Source organism: Achroia grisella, unplaced genomic scaffold (assembly GCF_030625045.1).
Source record: "Achroia grisella isolate CSIRO2021 unplaced genomic scaffold, CSIRO_AGI_Agris_v1 utg918, whole genome shotgun sequence".
Classification (NCBI taxonomy): Eukaryota; Metazoa; Arthropoda; class Insecta; order Lepidoptera; family Pyralidae; genus Achroia; species Achroia grisella.
In genome coordinates this window covers 2,876,744-2,900,339 of record NW_026713067.1, presented here as the reverse complement: position 1 = coordinate 2,900,339, position 23,596 = coordinate 2,876,744, and the positions used below count along the sequence as shown (strand labels likewise).

General features: G+C 33.7%; 2 protein-coding genes across 3 annotated transcripts; one reads left to right on the top strand and one right to left on the bottom strand.

Moving 5' to 3' along the window:
- The first annotated feature begins 161 nt into the window (after positions 1 to 161).
- On the top strand, positions 162 to 11,736 carry LOC131853992 (toll-interacting protein-like). 2 transcript variants are annotated; one of them, XM_059205110.1, is made up of 8 exons: positions 162 to 357; positions 1,307 to 1,420; positions 5,125 to 5,200; positions 6,462 to 6,573; positions 8,042 to 8,156; positions 8,774 to 8,860; positions 11,083 to 11,274; positions 11,528 to 11,736. In XM_059205110.1, exons 1-8 carry the CDS (start codon positions 310 to 312, stop codon positions 11,636 to 11,638), a joined length of 855 nt encoding a protein of 284 aa, XP_059061093.1. In that variant the 5' UTR covers positions 162 to 309; the 3' UTR covers positions 11,639 to 11,736. The 2 variants fall into 2 exon arrangements, with proteins under 2 accessions (XP_059061093.1, XP_059061092.1); XM_059205109.1 differs by lacking the exons at positions 11,083 to 11,274; positions 11,528 to 11,736 and adding an exon at positions 9,651 to 10,017.
- A 4,822-nt stretch (positions 11,737 to 16,558) lies between these two features.
- Positions 16,559 to 23,346, bottom strand: LOC131853964 (probable ATP-dependent RNA helicase Dbp45A). Its single transcript, XM_059205063.1, has 9 exons — positions 23,141 to 23,346; positions 22,872 to 23,065; positions 21,972 to 22,183; positions 21,422 to 21,557; positions 20,536 to 20,705; positions 19,230 to 19,457; positions 18,229 to 18,356; positions 17,737 to 17,890; positions 16,559 to 16,902 (listed from the first exon to the last, which is right to left on the bottom strand). Exons 1-9 carry the CDS (start codon positions 23,214 to 23,216, stop codon positions 16,581 to 16,583), a joined length of 1,620 nt encoding a protein of 539 aa, XP_059061046.1. The 5' UTR covers positions 23,217 to 23,346; the 3' UTR covers positions 16,559 to 16,580.
- Positions 23,347 to 23,596: the final 250 nt, after the last annotated feature.

Below are 23,596 nucleotides of genomic sequence, written 5' to 3'. Positions count from 1 at the left end.
GATCTACCTATATTGTTTCTTTGACAGGTGTCATTGACATGACATCAGTATCAGTCTATCTCATTGTCATTATTTTGTCAGTTACTACAATTATTAATCTGTATTTTTTAGTTTCTCTAATCTTTTAAAATAACCTATGGTTAATGTCATTCAATATTCTTTCAATCATTGTTTGTGAATTTCAGTGTTTCATGCAAATTTGTGTCATAAAGTTCATAAACTCATCATTATTTCGTTTCGATAACTACACTGGAATATATTCCTCCTTACGTTATTTAACTGAATTGTAAAGTGTTTAAATTAATAGCCATGACTTCTGCAATGTCTGATGATAGAAATGAAGAGCGTCGCCGTAGGGTGAGTTTTGACTAAAATGTTTGCGGTTTCCAGAAGCAAATTTGGTGATTCATTCTTGTTGTGGTGTATTTTGCGTTGTTATATCTAACTTACAAAATACCAATTTACCTTATTTATGTAATAGGTAGTAGGTCTGATTGTAATATTGAAGTAAAATCATTATTTTGTAAATTAGATATTTATTTATTTCTAATTTTTGTACTGATGGTAATGTTTAAGTTGGTTTTGTTTATTAATATTTCCAAAAGACTCTACGTTCCTCTGTCCAACGTAACGTATATTAGATAGCCTCAATACAAATTAAAGAAACATGATAACAGAAACATTGAAAGTAATATTATTCTTTCTTTTGTCATGGTTTTATTTGTCTGTTTATTGTAATATTTATATTAGTAATGTTACCATTGATCAGATCAACTCTATTCCTGCTTTATTTTATTTATTTTTATTTAAACTCATTATTGCTCCAGACAAAGAAAACACACAAAATGTTATATTACATACACTGGTACAAAAAGCGGTCTTATCGCTAAGCAATCTTTTCCAGACTAACAGTAGAGAAAGTAACATTAAGATAAGAAAAGGGTAGTAACTTTATATTGATTGTTACACAGAAAAAAACCATAATAAAACTAAATAAAAGTTTAAGTAAGTAATAATTATTTTACTAATATTTATAATGATAGATAAATGTTTGTAATAAAGTATTTTAAAAAATACTTATATGAACACCATTTTCTGCTAAACTGTAGTTCTTTATTAATATGTTACATTTTGTGTACCTTCAATGTAAAGACATAAAATTTAATGTTTAATAGTTTGTCACTTCACCACATCTGCTAGATAGATTCAAACTAAATGCACAAACATTTACATATACAATAAAATTTTACCCAAATCCAGGCCAGCATTGTCATAGGATACAGCTAGTAATGTATATTGTTTGCAGGTACTGCTTGGCCCTCTTCCAGCAGGATTCCTTCGCACAGATGGCACTACAGACAGTGTTGATGCTGATTATCAAGCAGCCCTCGCGCTGCAGCAACAGCTGTGTGGCAACACGGTATGTAACATAGTTTACTATTATTTCTTTTTATTTATTTATTTAACTTCAATGCACAAAAATAATGTGTACATAGTCTTTTTTAAGTAATAAGGACCTGGGTTTTCTATAAAATGTATGTTAACATGTATTTTTTTTATAATAAACTGACAGATTTTGAGATCTGACTAATTTATTTTGTTACTCAAATAACTAATATTTATTTATATTTTTATCAACTTTATAATTTGGCAGTTTGTATTCACGTAAAATTGCAATTCTGAACAACATTTTTTAAAATAGCAACAGCCAAGTGTTATTTGAATTTAGATTGTTTATTTGAATATATATTATGTCTTTACTATTCTATGGTCCTTACCATTCAAGAAATTAGAACAGCAAGAATTTGAACATTTTTGTACTTAACATTTTTTTTTAATTTTATCTCTGTTATTTGCTACTACTGTACTAATGTGTTTATATTAAATATATTTGAATATAGATTATTTCCTTTATATTCTATGGTGCTTACCATTCAAGAAATTAAAACGGCAAGAAGTTCAACTGTAATATTTTTTTCAAATTATATCACTGTTATTTGCATTTGTATAATAATAATAAAGCCTTTATTTACTGTTATCTTTACAAATGTATATATGAGTTTAGGCAGTAACTGTGGTCCTGTTAGTCTATATATATATATTTTTTTTATTTTTCCCACATCTAAATGTGAACAGTCTGTCATGTGACATAGGCCTCCTCTAAGCATTTCCAAAGTGTTCGTCATGAGTCCAAACTTTCCCTGCTACTTTCCTAATGTCATCTTCCCATCTTTTGGCCTGTCTGCCTCTGCTTCTTTTGTGTCCTCTTGGGTACCACTCTGTAATGTCTTTTGTCCATTTAGGTATCTTTTCCCTAATCATGCGGCCTTTGCATTTGTACTAATGTGCTTATATTAAGTTTATTTAACTATAGATTATTCTCTTCTATTCTTTATTCTATGGTGCTTACCATACAATAAATTAAAACAGCAAGTAATTAATATGTAACATTTTATTTTTATGTTTATGTCACTGGTATTTACATTTGTACTATTTATACAAACAGGATACAGATATATAACAATATAAATAAAATAAAAAAATAATATTATTATGCCCTGTTTATAATATGGGCATTTATAGTGCTGGCCCATGTTGTAGCAGTTTTGCACACCACCTACCTTCCCACAGTGTATTCATTATCTGGCATGGTGTTTACAATTATGTTCATGAATATGATTGTTTCTATTCATGTTGGTGTTTTTTGATAATACTAGCTATATAGCTCTAGCATACTATATAGCTAGAATACTATAAAAAAAATATCAAAACAATAGAAAAAAATTGGAAGATGAAACTGTAATGTTTGAATTGCATTCTTTAAAAATCCATAATATAGGAAATCCCATGCTATGATCTCCAGAGGAAATATCAATTTGATCACAGTTTCATTGTTTTTAGGATACACATGATATTATTAATATAGTTAAACGGGTTTTAACACGAATAATTTTATGGTAAATGAACCTCCCTCGACATTTCGAGTAGATTGCACTAGCCGTGGTCAAGTGCTGACTGAGCAGTATATTTTGTTGTATTTGCCATAAAATTACTAATGTTAAAACGCCTTTGACTATATAACAATGTGTACTAAACGCGAAAGTTAAAAAATAAGTGAGCACATGATATTTTCTTTCTGTATTTACATTCTTTATCATCATCATCTGCTTTTCCCTTATCCCATTTATTATGGATTCGGCGTAAAATGTTTTTCTCTTCCATTCATCCCTGTTCGCAGTCATATCGACTCCCTTTTTTACAATATCTTTCACACAGTCCATCCATCTCCTTTTCGGTCTTTCTCTGCCATTATAACCATCCACATTCATATATAACACTGTCCTTAATGTATATATTTATTTTACAATAGTTACAAAGATATATGTTTTATACATAAATTTATGATATATTATTAAACAACATATTTAATTTTTTTTGACATCTTTTTTATATTCTTTATGTATTATCGATAAATTACTTTGTGTTATATACATATTAATAAACAAACTAATAATTTCTTATCTCACTGCATGATTAGCAGCAATGTCTATCTTTAATTAGGTCTATTGTAATTATGATTGAGTTGAGCCAATAAGACCACAATGATAACAGACACATGGACAGTGTCATTTGTTATTGTATTTAGTATGTGATTGCAACATGTACGGACGTCCCAGACTTGTGGTTAGGACGTATTCGAGGCATATTGTATGTATATTAAAATTTATTTTATTAATTCTTTATCTATATTAATACTAGCTGATCCGGCAAACGTTGTTTTACCATATAAATTAATATCGATATTAAAAAATACAGGTTTGTGATAGAAGGGTGAAAATTTAGGGTTGTATGTATTATGTTAAGGGTGGACAACCATTATCATTTTAGTGGTATGAAAAATAGATAGTAGCCGATTCTGAGACCTACTGAATATGCATATAAAATTTCATAAAAATTGGTCGAGCTGTTTCGGAGGAGTATGGTAACTAACATTGTGACACGAGAATTTTATATATAAGATTTCCTTTGTTCGTTTTATTTTCCTGATTGACTAAAAACTACGAGTCATTATAACAAAAAGTACGTAACTTTAATAAATAAATAAATTAAAATATATATATGTTGACCATAATCCTATACACCGAAAACTAACAAAAAATATTCGTATTCAGTAGGTCTGAGAAACAGCTACTATCTTTTTTTCATATCCCTAAGTGATAAGGGTTTTTTTTTTTGGGTTGATAATGGAATGGTGCAACCGCCTGCGCTAACGGTTTACGCTAGCGGAGCACCAGTGGAGGATGATAAGATGAGCATGAGGTCAGGTCAGTTAGCCCATCGTGCAAATTCATCAGGAATTTAACACGATGGTTTCCAGGGGGAACCGCGTGGAGGTCGACCTGACATGGTACATTGCTAGCAATGGGGTTATCAATCCACATTACTAACAATCCTCTTCCCCCCAAGTGATGAGGGTTGTCCATCCCTTATCATTTCTTTTTAGTTTTTGGTCTATTTTATTTTTATGTAATGTGGTAAATGATAAATGAATAGTAGGGGGAAGGGGATTGTTAGTAATGTGGACTCATGACCTCATTACTAGCAATGTACTATGTCAGGTTGAACCTCCACGCGGTTCCCCCTGGAAACCATCGTGATAAATTTATGGCGTACCACGATGGACTAACTGACCTGAGCTCATGCTCATCTTGTCATCCTCCACTGGTGCCCCGCCAGCGTAAATCGTTAGCGCAGGCGGGTGAACCATCCCACTATCATTCACAAAAAAAATTAATAGAAAGGGTGATAAATGAATACAACCCAAAATTTTCACCCCTCTAATTTTAAAAACAATATTAGTAATAAATTTATATGGCAATACAACGTTTGCCGGGACAGCTAGTTAAATATAAATTATTGTTATTCCAAATACTAAAGAAACGATGTCGCAGGTCCAACTATTTTCAAAATAATAATAATATTTATACAAAAAAGTGAGCTTATTGCCTTATGGTGTTCTCTACTAGCTTAACCTTTAGGCATGTGAATTTCCCATTAAGCTTTAATGTGAGTGAAGCATGATATGTACTGACATTAATTGATTCATTATTTATTTATGTACAGCTGCCAGCAGCCGGGCCGCCTCTCACGGCAAGATTAAGCGTTACGATAGCACAGGCGAAACTTGTTAAGAACTATGGTTAGTACTACAATAATATTTTTTAATGGTCATATGATATGACGGCCTCGGTGGGCTAGTTATTTAGCACATCGCTTTACTTCGGATGGTCGCGGGTTGGATTCCTCGCACGGTGCAAACATTTGTATTCATAAATGTGTTTTTTGTAACCTTCTGAGTGTTTTCTATGTATAGTATGTATGTAATAAAAATAAGTAATTCTATTGAGTTTATTGCTAGTTCTTCTCAATTAGATCTATATACTTAACTGGACGGTAGGGAAAAATTATAATATAAAAAATTTGACGTTCATAAGCGGCTAAAATGTCCTACATGATAAATTATTTTTTAATTTGAATGCATTTACAAAAAAAGCATCGAAGTATTTATGTCCGTTGTCTAGTACCCTAGTCTACCCTAACACAATCTCTGCTTACCGTGGGACTAGATGGCGCAGTTATTGATTATTATTATTATAAACATTTGCATTGGTCTGGGTGCTTTCTGTGTAGGAATGTTTTTTTATACTACGAAGTTGGCAAACAAGTATACGGCCTATATGATGGTAAATGGTTACCGTAGCCTGTAGACGCCGAAATACCACTATGCGAAACACACTACACGAGGTGTCACATGTGCTTTGCCGATACTTTTGAAATTTTCATATACCAAAAACAAAAAAAACTCCATCTACCTCAAACATTGATATTAATATGGATAACCCTTATTTTTTTTTGTTCCAATAAGTAATTTATTTGTTTAAACGTGTTGGTAATTTTGATTAAGATTTAGTTAAATATAAATAGTTTCTTCTATCAATCATGTATCGATTTTTGAGGCACAAATTTGTATGGTAAGTTTTTATACAACTTCAAAATGGAAGTGTTAAATGATTGTTGATTCTTGTATAAATATAAGAAATTGTTACATTTAAAAATATATTTGGTTTTAATGAATCAAGTTTCTATCTATTTATCGTACTATCCTTTAAACCGTCCTTATACTTATAGGAAGTATATGTTTTCTCTCTCTGTAAAAATAATAAAACGCTAGTTCTGTTTTTCTGCTTAAAAACAAATCCTAGGATTCGGGGAATATCCATATTATTCTATCATATGGGAAGTACATAAAATAGCTCTACCTATGGTGATAATTTAATGGTACTCCTGCCTTCGATAACAGTATAAGTACAGCATAGCTTGGGACTAGATGGCGCTTTGTGGATTGTCCAGGATTATTACTATTATTATAAAGTAATTTTTGCCGCCTTATTTTATTCCAGGACTCACTAGAATGGATCCATACGTACGTATGCGTGTCGGTCACTGCATATACGAGACCCACACAGACCCCAGCGGTGGGAAGACACCGAGGTGGAACAAAGTCGTTCATTGGTAAGTATTCTCCACACTAATCATTAGATTAATACGTGAAGTAAGACAGGGTACGAAGAAGAAATTTGTCCTTTTTACGAAAATTGCGCGAGTCGTGGTGTGTGTTTCGTACATATTATAGTTTATACAGAGAAGGAGGAGTACAGAATGCTATTTTTTTTTAATTAGGCTCAAAAAATAATGGTACATCAATAAAAAAAACATTATATTGCACAACTGATAACAAAATGTAATTAACAAAATAATATAATATATGAAGCAAGTCTTTGAATAGATTTTAAATTTATTCATGTAGTATATTTTAGCCGCTTATGAACGTCAATTTTTTTATATATATTTTTTTCCCTACCGTTCAGTTTGGTATATAGATCCAATTGAGAACTGGCAAGAAACTCAATTGAATATTTTATTTATTTATTTTTAAAAGCCAGTTTACATATAATTTGAATACATAACAAATTGGTCATTGTACCTATCTCATAATAAATTATATTATGGGGACGTAATTATGACTCAAATACATATTACTATTAGTCATAAATGTATAGAGGAGTTTCAAGTGATAAAAAAAATATATTCACTCGCGATTTGTTGTTATCATAATATTTTGCTAGATTACAGATGATATGAATCATTGTTAATACAAAATTGAAGAGTTCAATGAATTATCACTCGCATTATTATGGAAACACTTTCTACTTTCGAGGGCTTCTCCCACGTATCATGAGTCAAATATCGAATAGCAATTTACTCTTTACAGCAACAGACAGGCTCAATGGGCTATCAGATACTTATTTATGGTGGTCATGGGTTTGAGAGAACAAATAATTTACCCATGTACAGAAAATATGGAATAATGTCTGTTACCCAGGACTTTTTTAAAAATAAAATATAGATAGGGATTGTCATCGAGATGTATCATGTTTATCTGTTCCTATATAACTTCGACTTGAATCTTATATATAAAATTCTCGTGTCACAGTTTTCGTTCCCATACTCCTCCGAAAGAGCTTGACCGATTCTCATGAAATTTTGTGAGCGTATTGAGTAGGTCTGAGAGTCGGCCAACATCTATTTTTCATCCCTCTAAATATTAGGGGTAGTCCATCTCTAATTTTTTTTATCATTTTAAGGCAAAACAACGTTTGCCGGGACAGCTAGTAATTCTATAAACTTATAGAGTTATTGAAAATTTATTAATTTTAGTGTGGACTAATAACTCCTTTACTAGTAATGTACCATGTCAAGTTGAGCTCTCTCCAGTTCCTCCTGGAAACCATCCTGGTAAATTGCCAAATGCCAAGATGGGCATGATGTCGGGTCATTTAGACCCGACATCATACTCATCTTATCATCCTCCACTGGTGCCCCACCAGCATAAATCGTTGTCGCACCATTCCATTATGATCCATAAAAAAAAATATATTATTTAATTTATTTTTCGATTAACCGTTTCAATAATTTGCAGTCTATTACCGCCCGGAGTGAACTCCATGTATTTGGAAATTTTTGACGAGTGCTCCTTCACAATGGACGAGCTGATTGCGTGGGTGCACATCACTATACCGCCAGCGGTGTTAAATGTGAGTGTTTAATACTAAAAGTGATAAGTGAATCATGTTATCATGCGACGCCCGTGATATCTCCAAAACGTGTTGTGCTTATTTGGTTTATTTGTTCTCTATGTAGAGAAGTGACTGCATGGATGTTATACATTGTTAATAACCCGTTATTAACAATGTATAACATCCAACAACATATTAACGGGGCCTGGGGGTCCCTACCCCCATGCCCCGTTAATATAAGTCCTTCCGCGGGTTTAGAGTGCCATCTGCACTTGGCCCCTATCGTCCGGTGTAGCTATAAAGGCCACCTGCGACTAACAGAATTAGAGTAGTCCAAAAAAAAACCGCTAGCGTTAAGGATTTACGCTATCATCCTCCACTAGTGCCCCGCCAGCTTCTGTTATCTAATCGTTACTGACATATTGTATTAAAATAAATATGATATCTATTTCAATATTTGCATTGCATGTACTTTTATTATATATTAAGATACAAAACTACATATATTAAGGGACCATATAGCAAGCAAATAAATAAATATTAGCAATAGCTGTTTCCCATGCCATTATCATCCTTTAAGAAACGGTTGCTACTTTCTATCAGGACAATAAATGAAATAAATGTATTAATTACAGGGAGAGACGCACGAAGACTGGTATCCGCTGAATGGGAAACAAGGAGACGGTGTGGAAGGCATGATCAATCTAGTGCTGAGTTATTCTGTAAGTATACATTAAAAAATGTATAATAAAATATTTTCATGACCCACAGATGTCCCAACCTCGCGTGCGATCGATCCGCATTCTAATTCAAACGATCGTAATTACGAAGGTCTAAGCAGAGGTTCGAACTCCTAGCGATGCTCTCAGACTAATTTTATCCGTCAAGCAGGAGTTGGCCTTCAGCCGCTCCATATTTGCTTAGTGGTAGGATTTAAGTGAAACGACCCACGCTCACGACTTATACGAGTACAATCATTAATATCTCCCTCTGGTCTGGTATTTTTAAAGTCAAAAGTAATTAATATGTATAAGTAACATCTTATGCTACGTTTACATTCAGCCGCTTCTCCTGCCACGCACGCTGCCGGAAATATTGTCGGGTGACAACTTAGCGAGAGGGCTGAATGTAAAAACACGCTGCCACTCGCGCTGCCAGTTCTTTCCCTCGTGCACGAAAAACCGACAATCGAGGAAGTGTTTCCACTCGCGTTTACACTCTCGCGCTGCTCACTTCCCTGCCCACTTGGGCTGAGTGTAAATTGGGCATTATAGATTATTTTATTGTGTTGTTTTGAGTGCCCTCGGCAGTCGCCCTTTGTCGTTCGGTGAAGCTGTAAAGGTCAGCTGTGGCCAACAGCATTAGAATAGTTCGAAAAAAAAACATAGATTGGGTATGACTGAGTTATTACCAACTAAGGGTAAAAATTTGTGTAATTGGTAGTTGTTTAATTTATGAGTGGCTCCTTAATTAGTATAATATTAGCATAATTATCGAGAAATCTATCCACAGATGCGCAACCATACCAACTCCGCACCAGTGTCATATCCTGTGAATAGACGGGTAGTATGTACATTGAATTTGAATAATGTTTGTGACGTTATTTCTAGCAATTGTACATGTTATATGACGGATTCAGTAGTTTTGTGGTTTAGCATCAGCCTTTATTTCCAATGGTCCCGGGTGTGATTCCTCGCACGGTACAAACATTTGTATTCATGAATATGATTGTTTGTATCGGTCTGGATATTTTCTACGTATATTAAGTGTATTTACAGAAAAAATATCTAAGTATTTATATCAGTTGTCTAGTATCCATAACATAAGCTCAAGCAAATCTAAACAAGATTGGGACTAGATGGCGTTGTTTGGTTGGTTGATAGTATCTTCCCCAATGTTAAATGATTTGTGGTCGAATTTCGACAACAATTTACTATAACCACTAGTTATGGTAAGTATCTTTTTTTTATAATATGTACAATTGTAAAGGTCAATGAAAAAAGTTTAAAACAATGTTTGTCTAATAATGGTAATGGGTTTTGTATGGTAAATTAGTTCATCATCAACAACAGTATATGACTTCGCGAAATGAAGCCGCGACCGTGGGAATCCCTATGGTGGTTCCGGGTTCAGTCCCGCATATTACAGACATATGTATCCGTGGGTGTATGTTTGGGTATATGGGTGTTTTTCTATATGTTGCTTATTTATTTATAAAATAAATTTTATCTGTTTAATTTAATTTTACTTGTTCTTCGTTTTGCTCGGTACCTAAAGATTATAGCGTGTGCAGAATGTAACGCAGTTAGCGTAGCCTTCCACAAGAGACGGTATTTTTTCAATTCCAACATATAGTTTCAGATATTAGCGTACAGAAACGAACAAATTCTTCAGCTGAGTATAGGGATAGTCATGAACTTAAGTGGTATCGTCGTCGTTGATTTTTGATTGTAATGATTTACTGATATTTTCTTTGATTTTGACTGAGATTGACTTCCCCCACTGAGTTATAGTCCGTTTTTTCTCAATTAATAATCCCCTTACATTTTATTATAACCAGAAATTTATTATTTTAAACATATAATGATTATTGTATTTATAAATTTAATAATAATTATTCAATATAGATGGATACACGACACGATCAGTTTCATTTTTATTGTATGTATACATTTAACTGCGGAAGTTACCTGTTTTCGACGGCCTCGGTGGTCTAACGGTTTAGCACACCGGCTTACTTCTAATAAGTTCGATTCCTTGCACGGTACAAACAATTATATTCATGAATATGATTGTATTATGTGTTCACAAAAATATATCTATGTATTCATATCAGTTGTCTAGTACCCACAACACAAATTCTGCTTAGCTTGGGATGGCGCTCTATGTATTGTCGAGATATTATTTGCTGTGTTTTTAAATTATATGTGTTTGAACATTAAAGGTGGGCCCAGCAGCGGTAGCGGCGTTCCCCCCGGTCCTCGTAGTGCCCAGCACTGGTATGGGGTACGCGACGATGCCAATGTACCCCGCGCAGCACGCGTATCCCCCACCTAACCAGATACAGCAAGCGCATCCGCAACCACAACAGCAACAGGTGCAGCAACCGCCCATCACTGCGGAACAGTTGCAGCAGGTAAATACAGTCATCTTTTTATAGGCTTCAAAAAATACTAGTAAAGCTTTGTGATAAACAACGATGCCAATGTACCCCCCACCTAACCAGCTATAACAAGCGACCGTAACAGCTGCAGTTGCAGCAGGTATCATATTTTTAAACCATTTCAATAAAGATTTAACAAGGGTACGCGACTATGCTGATGTACCCCGCGCAGTAAGTGTACCCCCCTCCGAACCGTATCGTCATTGCTATAATTTTATTTTTGCAGATCGAAGAGATGTTCCCAAGCATCGATAAGGAGGTGATAAAGTCAGTGTTGGAAGCGAATCACGGCAACAAGGACGCTACCATCAACTCGCTGCTACAAATGTCCGAGTAACATCATCAACGGAGAATTTCAATATTAAAGTGGACATTTAAACTTATATAGCTTTTACGAGGTAGTATGACATTTCAGTATCTTTCATTATGTTACTGTGTAAATTTATAAAGAAAATACTATTTGTTTATAGTTATTTATTCAGATATTTGACCACAAAACAAGCATATAATACTCAATAATTAATAATTACCTATTTTTAACACCGGTATTAAGGGCACTATAAAACTGGATATAAAAATATAATATTTTATAATCACGATTTTTTTGGCAACACAATCTGTCCATGGACTTTTTATAATTATAAAAAAATAAAATCTGAAAATGTTCTAAACAATTAGAAAATAATTTCTTTCTGAATTGTTTAAAATATTTTCAGTTCTAATTTTACATTTTATTATTTTTTCTATTTGGTTGCCGAATAGGCACAACTACAACAACACACAACACTATGCTTCCAAGCTATATCCGAGTTCTTTTCGTTGCCTGATGATGACTCGTTCAGAGAATTAACACGTGTCGCAAAATGGGTGTAAATCTAACATCGACCGGAGCCGGATCGGATTTGATCACTAATAGATATGTTGGTAATGCTTCCAGTAGCGGTGGTCAGGTTTCCGCACTGAAAAGTTGTGGTCTCATGCGGAATTAGACAAAATAATTCTGAATAAAATGGACTTGCAAAATAACACCAAATTCCATAAAATATGTATTTGTAATTGGATAAGACACTGAAATGTCGTGTACAGTCCGGCCGCTCAGAGGTTTCGTTTCTGACAGGTCGGGATCACTTTATACATTGGTCGGGATACAATTTACGGCAAAATTTTAAATATATCTTATTTGCATTATTAACGTGTATTAACTTTTAAAAAAATATATTATTCCAACTGACCAATAAACGTATTAATTTTGGGCTATTCTAAATTCTATTTAGGTTATCCCAACTGTTTGTTTTTGTAGTGATGTGATCAATTAAACCTTGTAACAGCGCAGATTGATGTGGTTTGACTAAAAACTATGTGCGTACGACATTCATAGTTACATCGCCTATTCGATCCCGATCTGTTCGAAATGCAAACTCTGAGCGGCCGGACTCCATCTCAAGTATTATAAGCTAATTAGCCTTATTCTTGTCTATCACAAGCTTGATATAAAAGCGTTATTGTATATCATTTAAAATATGTACAGAAAATGCATTTTATCTAAAAGTATTTAAATCTATTAAATATAATATTAATAAATATTAAATCGATAATATAGTCTACACATCAGTATATAGACGTCGTATCTCATTTTGTTTTATAATTTGACGAATTATTTTAGTAGTTTCGTATTAGGTGTTGATTGGATAGTAAATTTGGTTCTTGACAAGGTAATATATACTTTGTGCGTTACGGTATACAGCAGAGATTCGCGGTCACGTCGGAAGCCATATTAGGAAAAGTAAAAAAACTTTATTTCATTTATTCAATATTTCGACTACTTTTACACATGTCAAGTGATGACTATCCCAATGGGATAATAGTCGTAATTGTATTTTTTTTATTGTGTAATCATAGTTTTACCTGAAATGGTGTCATAAATAAAGTTCAGTAAAATAAATTTGTACCATGTTACAAAAAATGGAAAATGAATGAGGAAAGGGAATGAATGAGGTTTGAAACGCCTTGTACTCGGTAATCTGCCTTTTAATTGTGACGCTATTAAAAAGCAGGTATGATGAAAAGTTTAATATTCATTTTAAACTTTAACATCTACGAAATAGAACATATTTTTAGTGAATATTTTTTGTTTGCTCAAAATCGACCGTTTGTTTTAACTATTGGCGACACCAAACACTAGTTTATAATTGTTATTCCATTATATATTTAGTATAGTTTATATTGTTATGGTAGAGATTATTTAACAAGGCAAATGATCAGAAATATTTAAATCGACAGTCAATAGACAAAGTGATTTTTTGAAATTATATCCTAATGATATAAGCAGACATGGCTCTATGGGGCACCGTACCCGTTGCCATTGCTTTAAATGATAAACTGTGACAACAAAGAAATCATAACGATTATCTTATTCGTTTGTGAACTGTTTATATATACAGACAGACATAAATAGGAAATAGACTTGTTAATCTTTTCATATAACTGTATTTTAGTCACGGATTAAAAAGTAAAATATGCAGTATTTTTTGGCAATTTTGACAGTTTCTAGTGTTTGCTTGTATGCCATCATCGTAGTATTAAAAAAAGTTATGTAAAGAAGTTATTACATTTCTTCTTCAGGATACGGCGATATCGGAAATTTTACTTTGTCTACAGATTTTAAAAGGTTTAAATATTGGTGATTGCTTGTCTTCAAGTTACGTTACGGGCAGTTTTTAAACGCAACATATTTCTGCCCATATTATATCGCGTAAAACGTTTCCATGTAAACTGTTATATGGTTTTTACGCTGAATTCAGAATAATTATGCATAAGTATGTATCAAAACATAATATCTTCAGCACTATAAATTTACAAGCTATTGCTTGCGAACATAAAAACTCTTGTCCCATGCGTTGTTAAGTTGAAAATTTAAAAAATACATCAGAATTAATGTTAATGGAGATACGTTAGACTACTAAAGAAATTATCTATGTAAAATGTATTTTTTATCTGCAGGCGGCGTAAAAACTTGTTTTGTAAACTATACAGAAACTAGGTGGCCAGTGAGTTATTAGAGAATGTCCCCAATGTAAAATGCATTGCATATCCAATTCCGCCATTTATTTTTCTTTTTTTTATGTTCGAGGATTATGTATAGAACAGTTTATATGCGGTTTTATTTTCTACCAATTTTGTACATTTATACAAATATAAATTTATGTATAAAATATACATATGTCATTTTGATAAAAACTTACTATTTTACTGCTTTTGAATCATATATTAATATTTTCGTTATGTAAAATGTATTGTACAGTTTATGTAACTTTTAGGCTAAAGGCTCAATAGCTAAAGTCCTAAATTTAAAAATGTCTCTGGTAAAGGTGCTATACTAATGGCCACCTAGTGCTGTGTAGTAATTTGGCACGTAGTTAATAGTAAAGCTAGCGTTGGTATGTAGATTCACCAGCTTATCGGATGTAGACGGTACCTATCGGATAATTATTAAAATAATGTTAATTATAAGTGTTGTACTTTGTGATTATCTTGAACTTCTGTTAGAATAGTATAATTTTAATTTGCCATTTCTTGATGTAATAGGTATATTAATATTTATAAACATATTTCTGCAATCATTTGCATTCTTGTCAATTGTTTGACACTCATTTTGTATGTAATGCTAAAATAATATATCTTATATTATCTTGTAAGGAAATACCAATTGGCAGTACATATAAAACATTGGATACATCCAAAAATTATAAAATGTTTTCTGCAATCATTTGCAAATTTCGTGTCAACTGTTCATACATTGGTTTTGCACAAATCAGAATTTTTATATCCGATAATTTGATAAAATAAAAAAAAATATGGTACATATTTAGAGAAAAGAGATTAGGATAATGGACACTCCATACCATACTTAATATTAATTTTAATAACATTACCAATTGGAGCACATGTTTATTTTTTTTATCATTTTGTTCTCCGAGAGAATACAGGTAAATCAAGATAATCACTCAAGTAGACACAATACGAGCGTACCCAATCAGCTTCTCGGCTAAATTTGTGCCAAATGATTTGCCATCGATAATCTTTGCTTAAAAATTATAAACAAATTATTATTGTTATATTTATTTGTAATTTTACAATGTATAAATATAAATTATTATCAACTTTAATATTGGTGTTTTATTTTTTATTTATTACATGTAGCAAATTGCTTTATGCTACAATTTTCTTTTATACTACTATTGTGGCAAACAGGTATACGGCCCGTCTGATGGTAAATGGTTACCGTAGCCTATGGACGCCTGAAACACCAGGGGTGTCACGTGCGCGATGCCGACCCTTAAGAAACCTTAATATACCCTTCTTGAAGAACCCCATGCTGTAGTCTCGTGAGAAAACCTCGGCAGGAAGTTTATTTCACAACCTAAGAGTACGCCGGAGGAAGCTCCTCTGAAACCGCGCTGTTCGAGACCACTTAGGTTCCAGCGTGTGGGAATGAATTCCCTGTCGATGGCGAGCGGTGCGATGGTAAATGGCCGTAGGCATCATGTCGAACAATTCAAATAATGCTAATTATATCTATTAAAGTGAACTCTACAAAACAAGGATAATTGAGGAATGATGTACAACTCAAACCGGATTAGTTTTTAGACCAAATTGGAAAACTTAATTTTTATTAATACCCAATATAAGTTTAAAGTCTATATAATAAAGGAAGCTAAGAATTTTAGCGATCAATCCGAAACTGACTGCCCACCTGATGGTAAGTGGTAACCGTCGCTCGTATGGATCAAAGGGGATTGTTGGTAATGTGAAATAATAATCCCATTGCTAGCAATGTTCCATGTCAGGTCCACCTTCACCCGGTTCTCCCTGGAAACCATCGAGACAAATTCATGGTGAATTTACCGTAACGAGCTCACTGACTCGACCTCATACTCATCTTATCATCCTCCACTGTTGCCACGCCAGCGTAAATCGTTAACGCAGTCGGGTGCACCATTCCATTATCATCCATAAGAGAAAAAACCTTCGCTTCGAATAGCATCATCTTGGACATCGCGAGATTGCGTGACGCGCGTGTCAGCGTTACAATTTTTTTTTATTTATTAATAATGGTATTGCGCTTGGTCTTACCTCATCTGATGGTAAATGATGACAAGACCTAGGATGTAGCGCGCTTATCCAGAAGATTTCCGTTAGCAGTCAGATATATACTAGGTGTAAAAATAAAATAACAGCAGATTTTGAAGTACATAAATATATATTTCTTAAAAACCTAATTAACTAGCAACATTTTTCCTCTTTTTCTTTCTAGACATATTCTCAGTTTTCAATTCTTTAACAGTGTTGGCTTTCCTCTTTATTTTGCTTATCTTTCCTATCACATTCTTGAATCTATCGTCCTTCTTCATCAAACTTTTATTAACTTTCTTCATTCCATCCTTGATGGACACATCAATGTCTTTATCTTCTATTTCTCTCTGTCGCAAACGGTTGTCTTCCTGTTCTCCTTCCTCGTTTATTTTCGATTGGATCTGCTTAATTTTTGCCAATTTAGCTTTCTTCGCAGCTTTAACGCGTTTGCGACGCATCTCTTCTAAGCTGTTGAGGAAAAATCATATTTAATATTAATCCTCTGAAATGGCTTGTTTTATTTATATAAAAATTACTGATGTAATTATTAATTTAGTAGGCCTGAGAAAAAGTTGTAAGCTCCTTTTTACCCCTAGGTAATAAGGATATATACAGAACTTAGATGGAGAAAATATGCATATAAAGATAATAGAAAAATATGAATGTATAAATTATCCTTATAATCTATATAAAAAAAACCACTCTCTTTCTTGCCATATCTCTTTTTCAAAAATTCCATTCCTCTTTTGAAAAAGAGATGGCTTGACTGTGTGAAATATGATATGGCAAGAAAGGGAGTGGTTTTTTTTATTTTCGTGCCTAAACAACAGCAGATAATGAAAAAATGAAGAGAACCTGTTTTGTGCGGAATTTATTTAATTACAATTTTTATTTTAAATAAAAGTTTTTTCATGAGATTGTTTCACATTTTTTCATATCTTACCATTAGAATAGAATAGAATAGAAAATCATTTATTGAAATAAACTTCATTAAAGCACTTTTCAATAGTCATAACAATTTGTTTTTTATCTACCACTTTCGAGTTACACACCATTATCGAGTTATGTTGAGAAAACCAAGCGTTAACCTACCCTTTTTTTTTTAATTTTTCACCCCTTTCCTGTCAACTTAAATCAAAATTTCTTTCTGAATAATTATTATTCACGTATTTGGGGACTTAATTTTATATATTGCACCAAAACTGGTGACATGGTTTAATTTAAAACTTTACTGGACTATTAATAATTTTCAAACTTATAATTTGAATTATATGGTCGAATTTTGAAATAAAGACATCTCACCCTTCCTCCATCATGGCGGGGTCGACGCCCGCCTGTATCCATCGCTTGATTCGATAGTTCTTCTTGCGTTGCTCAAACTCCTCGTTGTCCAACTGGGCCTCCTGTTCACGGCGGGTGACACTCACTGTTGTAAACACTTTAACGGCTTCGTCATCTGATAAAATAAAATATATACATTATTAGTTTGACGACCTCGATGGTCTAGCGGTCTAGCACACGGCTTTACGACCGATGGTCGCGGGTTCGATTCCTCGCACGGCACAAACATTTGTATTCATGAGTATGATTGTTTGTATCGGTCTGGGTGTTTTCTATGTATAATATGTATGTATTTACGAAAAAAAAAATCTATGTATTTGTATCAGTTGTCACAAGCTTTAGTTAGCTTAACTTAGGTCTAGATAGCGCTGTGTGAATTGTCCTGAGATTGTTATTATTATTAGTATAGTTCATTTTTTTAACTTTATTTATTTTATTATGCATGTGACTCACCATCAATCTTGTATTCTGTGAGTTTCGTATTGATCTGCTCTTCAATTTCACCGAGCCGCAGTATGTCATACGGAGTGATCAGCGATATAGCCATCCCGCTACGACCGGCACGCGCCGTTCGTCCCACTCTGTAACAAGGAATTGATTCAAATTGCTTGTAGAATAATCAAAATACAACCATCGAGAGTAAAGCGGTGTGTGACTCCTTTAGACCACCAAGAATATATGGTATACAGCAGAACACAGAATAAGTGATCACAGTTATTAGAAAAATTAAAAAAAACTTAACCATTTGGTTACAAACTATAGGTATTATAAAAAAGCTAGAAAATCGACGCACTGTGATGATCAATTGAATAGGATTGTTAGTAGTGTGGATTAATGAGCCCATTGCTACCAATATACCATGTCAGGATGGTCTACATGCGGTGCCCCTGGAAACTCATAGATTTCTGGTGATTTTGCAACGATTGTCTAACTGACCTGATGTTCATCATGAACATGAGGTTCATCCTATCATCCTGGACTGGGCATCAGCGAATACCATTAGCGCAGGCGGAAGTACCATTCCATATCATACGTTAACAAAAACAATACACTCACTTTTGTATTCCAGAGGATTAATGCACCCAAAATATGTGAGAGTGAGACAGACAGACCCCCGCAGACGACTTGTCATACTACATACTAGGTTTGTTATCGGGGTGTTGTTTACACACCAGGTCACATGTGAGTCAAAAGAGTGAATGTGAGTGAGAGTGAGCGTTTATTCTTTAAAACTCGACCTTGACCGATCGCATTTTTTTTGAGTTGTAAACGATGGAGCCCGTCGACCTTCGATAAAATTTTGGTCTCGATCGAACAAGCCATTTCGGACGATTATCGTTACAAAGTGTGCAAATCTGATCTTTAAGACCGCTCTGCTTATTTATTAACACACAAAAGATATAATTTAGAATTTCAACTATCTGGTGCACCAAATAGGTGTTTATTTAGCATACCTGTGAATATACTCTTTGGGCTCTAATGGTAGCTTGTGATTGATCACCAGATCAACAGTCGGTATATCCAGACCTCTGGCAGCCACATTGGTCGCTACCAGGGTACACTTCAGGTTGCTTCTGAATTGCGTGAGAGCTGCCACTCGTTCTTTCTGCCGCATGAAGCCGTGCAGGCAAACATTATCCATACTGATAGCATTCAGCATCATGGATAGGACTTGGCATTCCCTGGAACATTGGGTTTACGGTTACTTTTTCTATGCAATGGGAAGGTTTGTAGAGTCGTTGCTTGTTTTTTTTATGCAATGGGAATGGCAACAAGCTAACGGTCTATTTGTTGGTCGCCTATATAAATAAATAAATAATTTCAGAACAATTCACATAGCGCCATCTAGAACCAAATTAAGCTACCTAAAGCTTGTATTATGGGTACTAGACAACTGATACAAAAACATAGATATGTTTTTTTTCATAAATACATGCATATTATACATAGAAAATACCCAGACCGATACCAACAATCATACTCGTGAATACAAATGTTTGTGCCGTACGAGGAATCGAACACGCGACCATCGGAAGTAAGGCGGTGTGCTAAACCGCTAGACCACCGAGGCCGTCAGCATCGTTTGCCACTCATGCACAGCCATCCCAGAGGCCTTAGATATTATGCAGCATTCTTTAATTTTATCTTACTACTGAAACCCAGCTTACTAAGCAAACTACTTCGCGGCTGAAATAGATTGTAGTCTTAGCCCCTTGTTTAATAGGTTTCAAATATACAGTGCAGAATGTGGGCATGTCAAGTATTACACTAGCTGCCTTTACACATACGTTCTTTCACGTGGGAATCGGCTTTCACGCAGAAAAGAATGTGCATATAAATGTAGGCAAATAGAACGTCGTGAGTGCTTTAGGACCTTTTTTAATGATTATTTATTATTAGAGGACATCTGACTACAGAGCAAAGACAAAATTATAGAGTTATAGATTTACAAATCTTAAACGTGTATTTGGAAGATAAGATAAAATCAGTGGGATATAAAAAAAGGGAAATGACTTGAAACATACCAGCAATCACCTGCGAAAGAGTAATTACGCGCGCTGGGTTCACGCTAATTCGTGCTTGCGCATGGTCGCGCGTGAGAAAATGTATCCTAGGCAGGATGCCTAGGATACATTTTATTCATCTGGATATACAGATTTGAAAAAGACTGACTGACTAACTACCCTATAAGGATACCGCCAGCCGCGAACATTTATTTTTACTATATATTTCATTATTTACAAATAAATGTAATCTTACTTCTTAGTGTCAGTGAAAACTATAATGTGCGAACTTGGTTTCGTTTCCCTATACTTGCGCAGCGTCTGCACGAGGTATACGTCGCGGGCATACGCAGGACACACAACACAGCGTTGGTCTAGCGTCGACACTGTCAACTGATCATCAGTTTCCCGCCAAATGTGAAGTTTCTGTAATTATATTTAAATAATTACCATTTGTATCCAATGTTATTGCAATTAAAATAAAGTTAGATTCCCGTGACATCGTCCGCATGGAATTTAACTTAATTTTTCTAAAATAAAAATAGCTTAAGTTACTCCTTATTACATCAGCTACCTGCCAAATAAAGTCCCGTCAAAATCGCTCTAGCCTAGATTGGTGTATGTACCATATTTATATTCATATGCATTATATTCATGCATATAGTAAAAACAGTTATTTCAATATTGCAAACAGACACTCCAATTTTATTTATATGTATAGATGTGTAAAGAAAAGAGTTAAAGCAAATTTCAGTTTGAAGCATGATATATTGCAATGACATTATAGGGTAGGAAAATGGCATGCAACTTAAGGCACTGGTTTGTTTCTTTCAGTATGACTGATTTATTTTGTTATTCAATTTAGTATATTTATATTATTTCTTTTATTTCATAGTTTACATGCACAGACAATCTTAAAAATGTAAATTTCAATAACATTTGTTTAAAATAGCAACAGACAAGTTTCTTTGATTACAAATTGTTGTACTGTAAATAATACTATTCACAAGTAATTTATAATTTATAAAATTTCATGGTTAAAATATATAAATAACTAACTAAAAAATAATTAATGTGCTGTCTTATTCTATTCACACAGACCAAAGGAAATGTGGGCATGCCAATTTATAATAGTTACTTACATCCTTGTTCAGTGGAAGAATTTTTGATTCCTTCACATCCTCTGTCATTGTAGCAGAGAATAGAAGATTCTGCCTCCTCTGTGGTAAAGCATTGAAAATGGTCTCCAGATCATCATTAAAGGATTCACTGAATAGCCTAAAATTCAATTATCTTATATAAACACTAACATATTTAGAATGTATTCTGTAATAATAATGTAATGGACTGTGATTATTTTAATATTGAAGGATAACAGAAGCACATTTACAATGTATGTCTTTGGAAAGACTAGATAACATGTAAAAAAATTAAAAAGAAAGGAAAAGTTGTACAAAATAACAATAAAATTTTACTAAATATAAAAAAAATACTTTACTTTAATTATTTAATATTTAATCAATTTACAATATACATAATAGACAGAATAAACTTTATTTGTAACATACAGCAAAGAAAAGGCATAAACAATATATTAAAAGACACCTGTTATCGTTAAGTTCTATTACATCAAACAATATTTATGTGTAGCTTGACCAATTAGTTTATAAATAATTATGTTAAATTTCTTACCTATCAGCTTCATCTAGTACTAAAAATCTCACTTTCCTCAATGAAAATGTATCACAGCCAGTTATATGATCAGCTAATCGCCCAGGCATCGCTACAACAATGTGTGGTTTGTTGGCCAACTTCAAGGATTCCTCAAGTTGATCAGAACCACCTGTTACTATACACACTCGGAGTTTCAAGGGTTGGCCGAGGATACTGAATTGATCTGCTATCTAAAACAATTTTTTTTATTACATTAAACAAAAGGGCTAAAGATAAACTTCTTGGCATTCCATACATTAAGCTGTGGGAGCAGGATCCCACTGTGGGAAAAAAATTAAATCCCATGAATCTCCTGAGTCACATTTTATTTTGTTACACATACAATATTTTTTTTTATTTACAGGTAACACAAAAACAAATTCTCCGCAACAAGAATCTCATTTAACATCAATATCAAAAACTATTTTACCCGCTAAGCAGATTGCATTATAATATGTGTTTTAGTTGAAAGGTGAGTTATGGAAGTGATATTACAAGATATGAAATCATGAGACTTTAATCCTCATGCAAGATGTACCATAGGCGGCACATGTTATGTCTGTGCTGTTTATATATATAAGAGATGGTATCACTGATCATTACATTGATTGAAAGGGGAAGGGGATTGTCATGTTGACATCCACGCGGTTCCCCCTGGATACCAAAGTGATAAATTCATTGTAAATTTACCATGATGGACTAACTGATCTAACCCTATGTTCATTTTATCATCCTCCACTGGTGCTCCTACAGCGTAAACCAGTAGCGTACCTGCACCAATCCATTCCTTCCACAAGTATCATCCGATAGGGCAGCAGTTTTACATACTAGTTACATAAAAAAAACATTACCTATCTATGAAATAAAAGAAATATGTACCTGATAAGCCAACTCATGGGTGGGTGTTAGTACCAAAGCAAAGATGCCATACGGATCCTCAGCTAAATGTTGAAGTACGGGTAAAGCGAACGCGAATGTTTTCCCAGAACCAGTCTTGGCTGCTCCAATACAATCATTTCCAGACAGTATCTGTGATAGACAACCTTTTTGAATAGGTGTAGGCGTCCTTATACCTAAAAAATAAGAAAATGATTACAAAAAAGATATGTTTTTATATTTATAACCTTAAAATTATTAAGTAGACATACCAAGTGTGTGCAGTTGTTTTATGAGCCATGGTTTTATTCCAAGCTCAGGAAATCCTTTTTCATCATTTTCAACCATTTTATCTACATGAGTTTTTATTACTGAGAAATAATTTTAATAAATCTAATGGTTCAATAATACAAAAACAGTACGAAACAATGTATTATTAGATCACTGAATGTCACAGATCCACACAGATCACTGCAGATCACCCATCGAAGACTAAGTAGTGGTATATTTTATCCACAAGTGGATAGGCAAAGGTACGAGACCATACAGCCTACATCGAAGACTAAATTGATAGAGGTAAATGTCAAATTTTCAAATAATGTTACCAGCTGTAGCGGTATAGTGCACCTGCAATACGGATTTATTGAATCGCGTATATTAGTATTTTCATCACTGTCTTTGAGTAGGAATCTCAGTTTCCGTCTTAACCAACCCCAGAGACAGACGAG

Coding starts and splice junctions, on each gene's coding strand:
- LOC131853992 (XM_059205110.1), top strand. CDS start 310: ATGACTTCTGCAATGTCTGATGATAGAAATGAAGAGCGTCGCCGTAGG. Junction 8,157..8,773: donor TACCGCCAGCGGTGTTAAAT/GTGAGTGTTTAA, acceptor TATTAATTACAG/GGAGAGACGCACGAAGACTG. Junction 8,861..11,082: donor ATCTAGTGCTGAGTTATTCT/GTAAGTATACAT, acceptor TGAACATTAAAG/GTGGGCCCAGCAGCGGTAGC.
- LOC131853964 (XM_059205063.1), bottom strand. CDS start 23,216: ATGGTTGAAAATGATGAAAAAGGATTTCCTGAGCTTGGAATAAAACCA. Junction 23,066..23,140: donor AAAACAACTGCACACACTTG/GTATGTCTACTT, acceptor CTTATTTTTTAG/GTATAAGGACGCCTACACCT. Junction 18,357..19,229: donor CCCAAAGAGTATATTCACAG/GTATGCTAAATA, acceptor TCCTTGTTACAG/AGTGGGACGAACGGCGCGTG.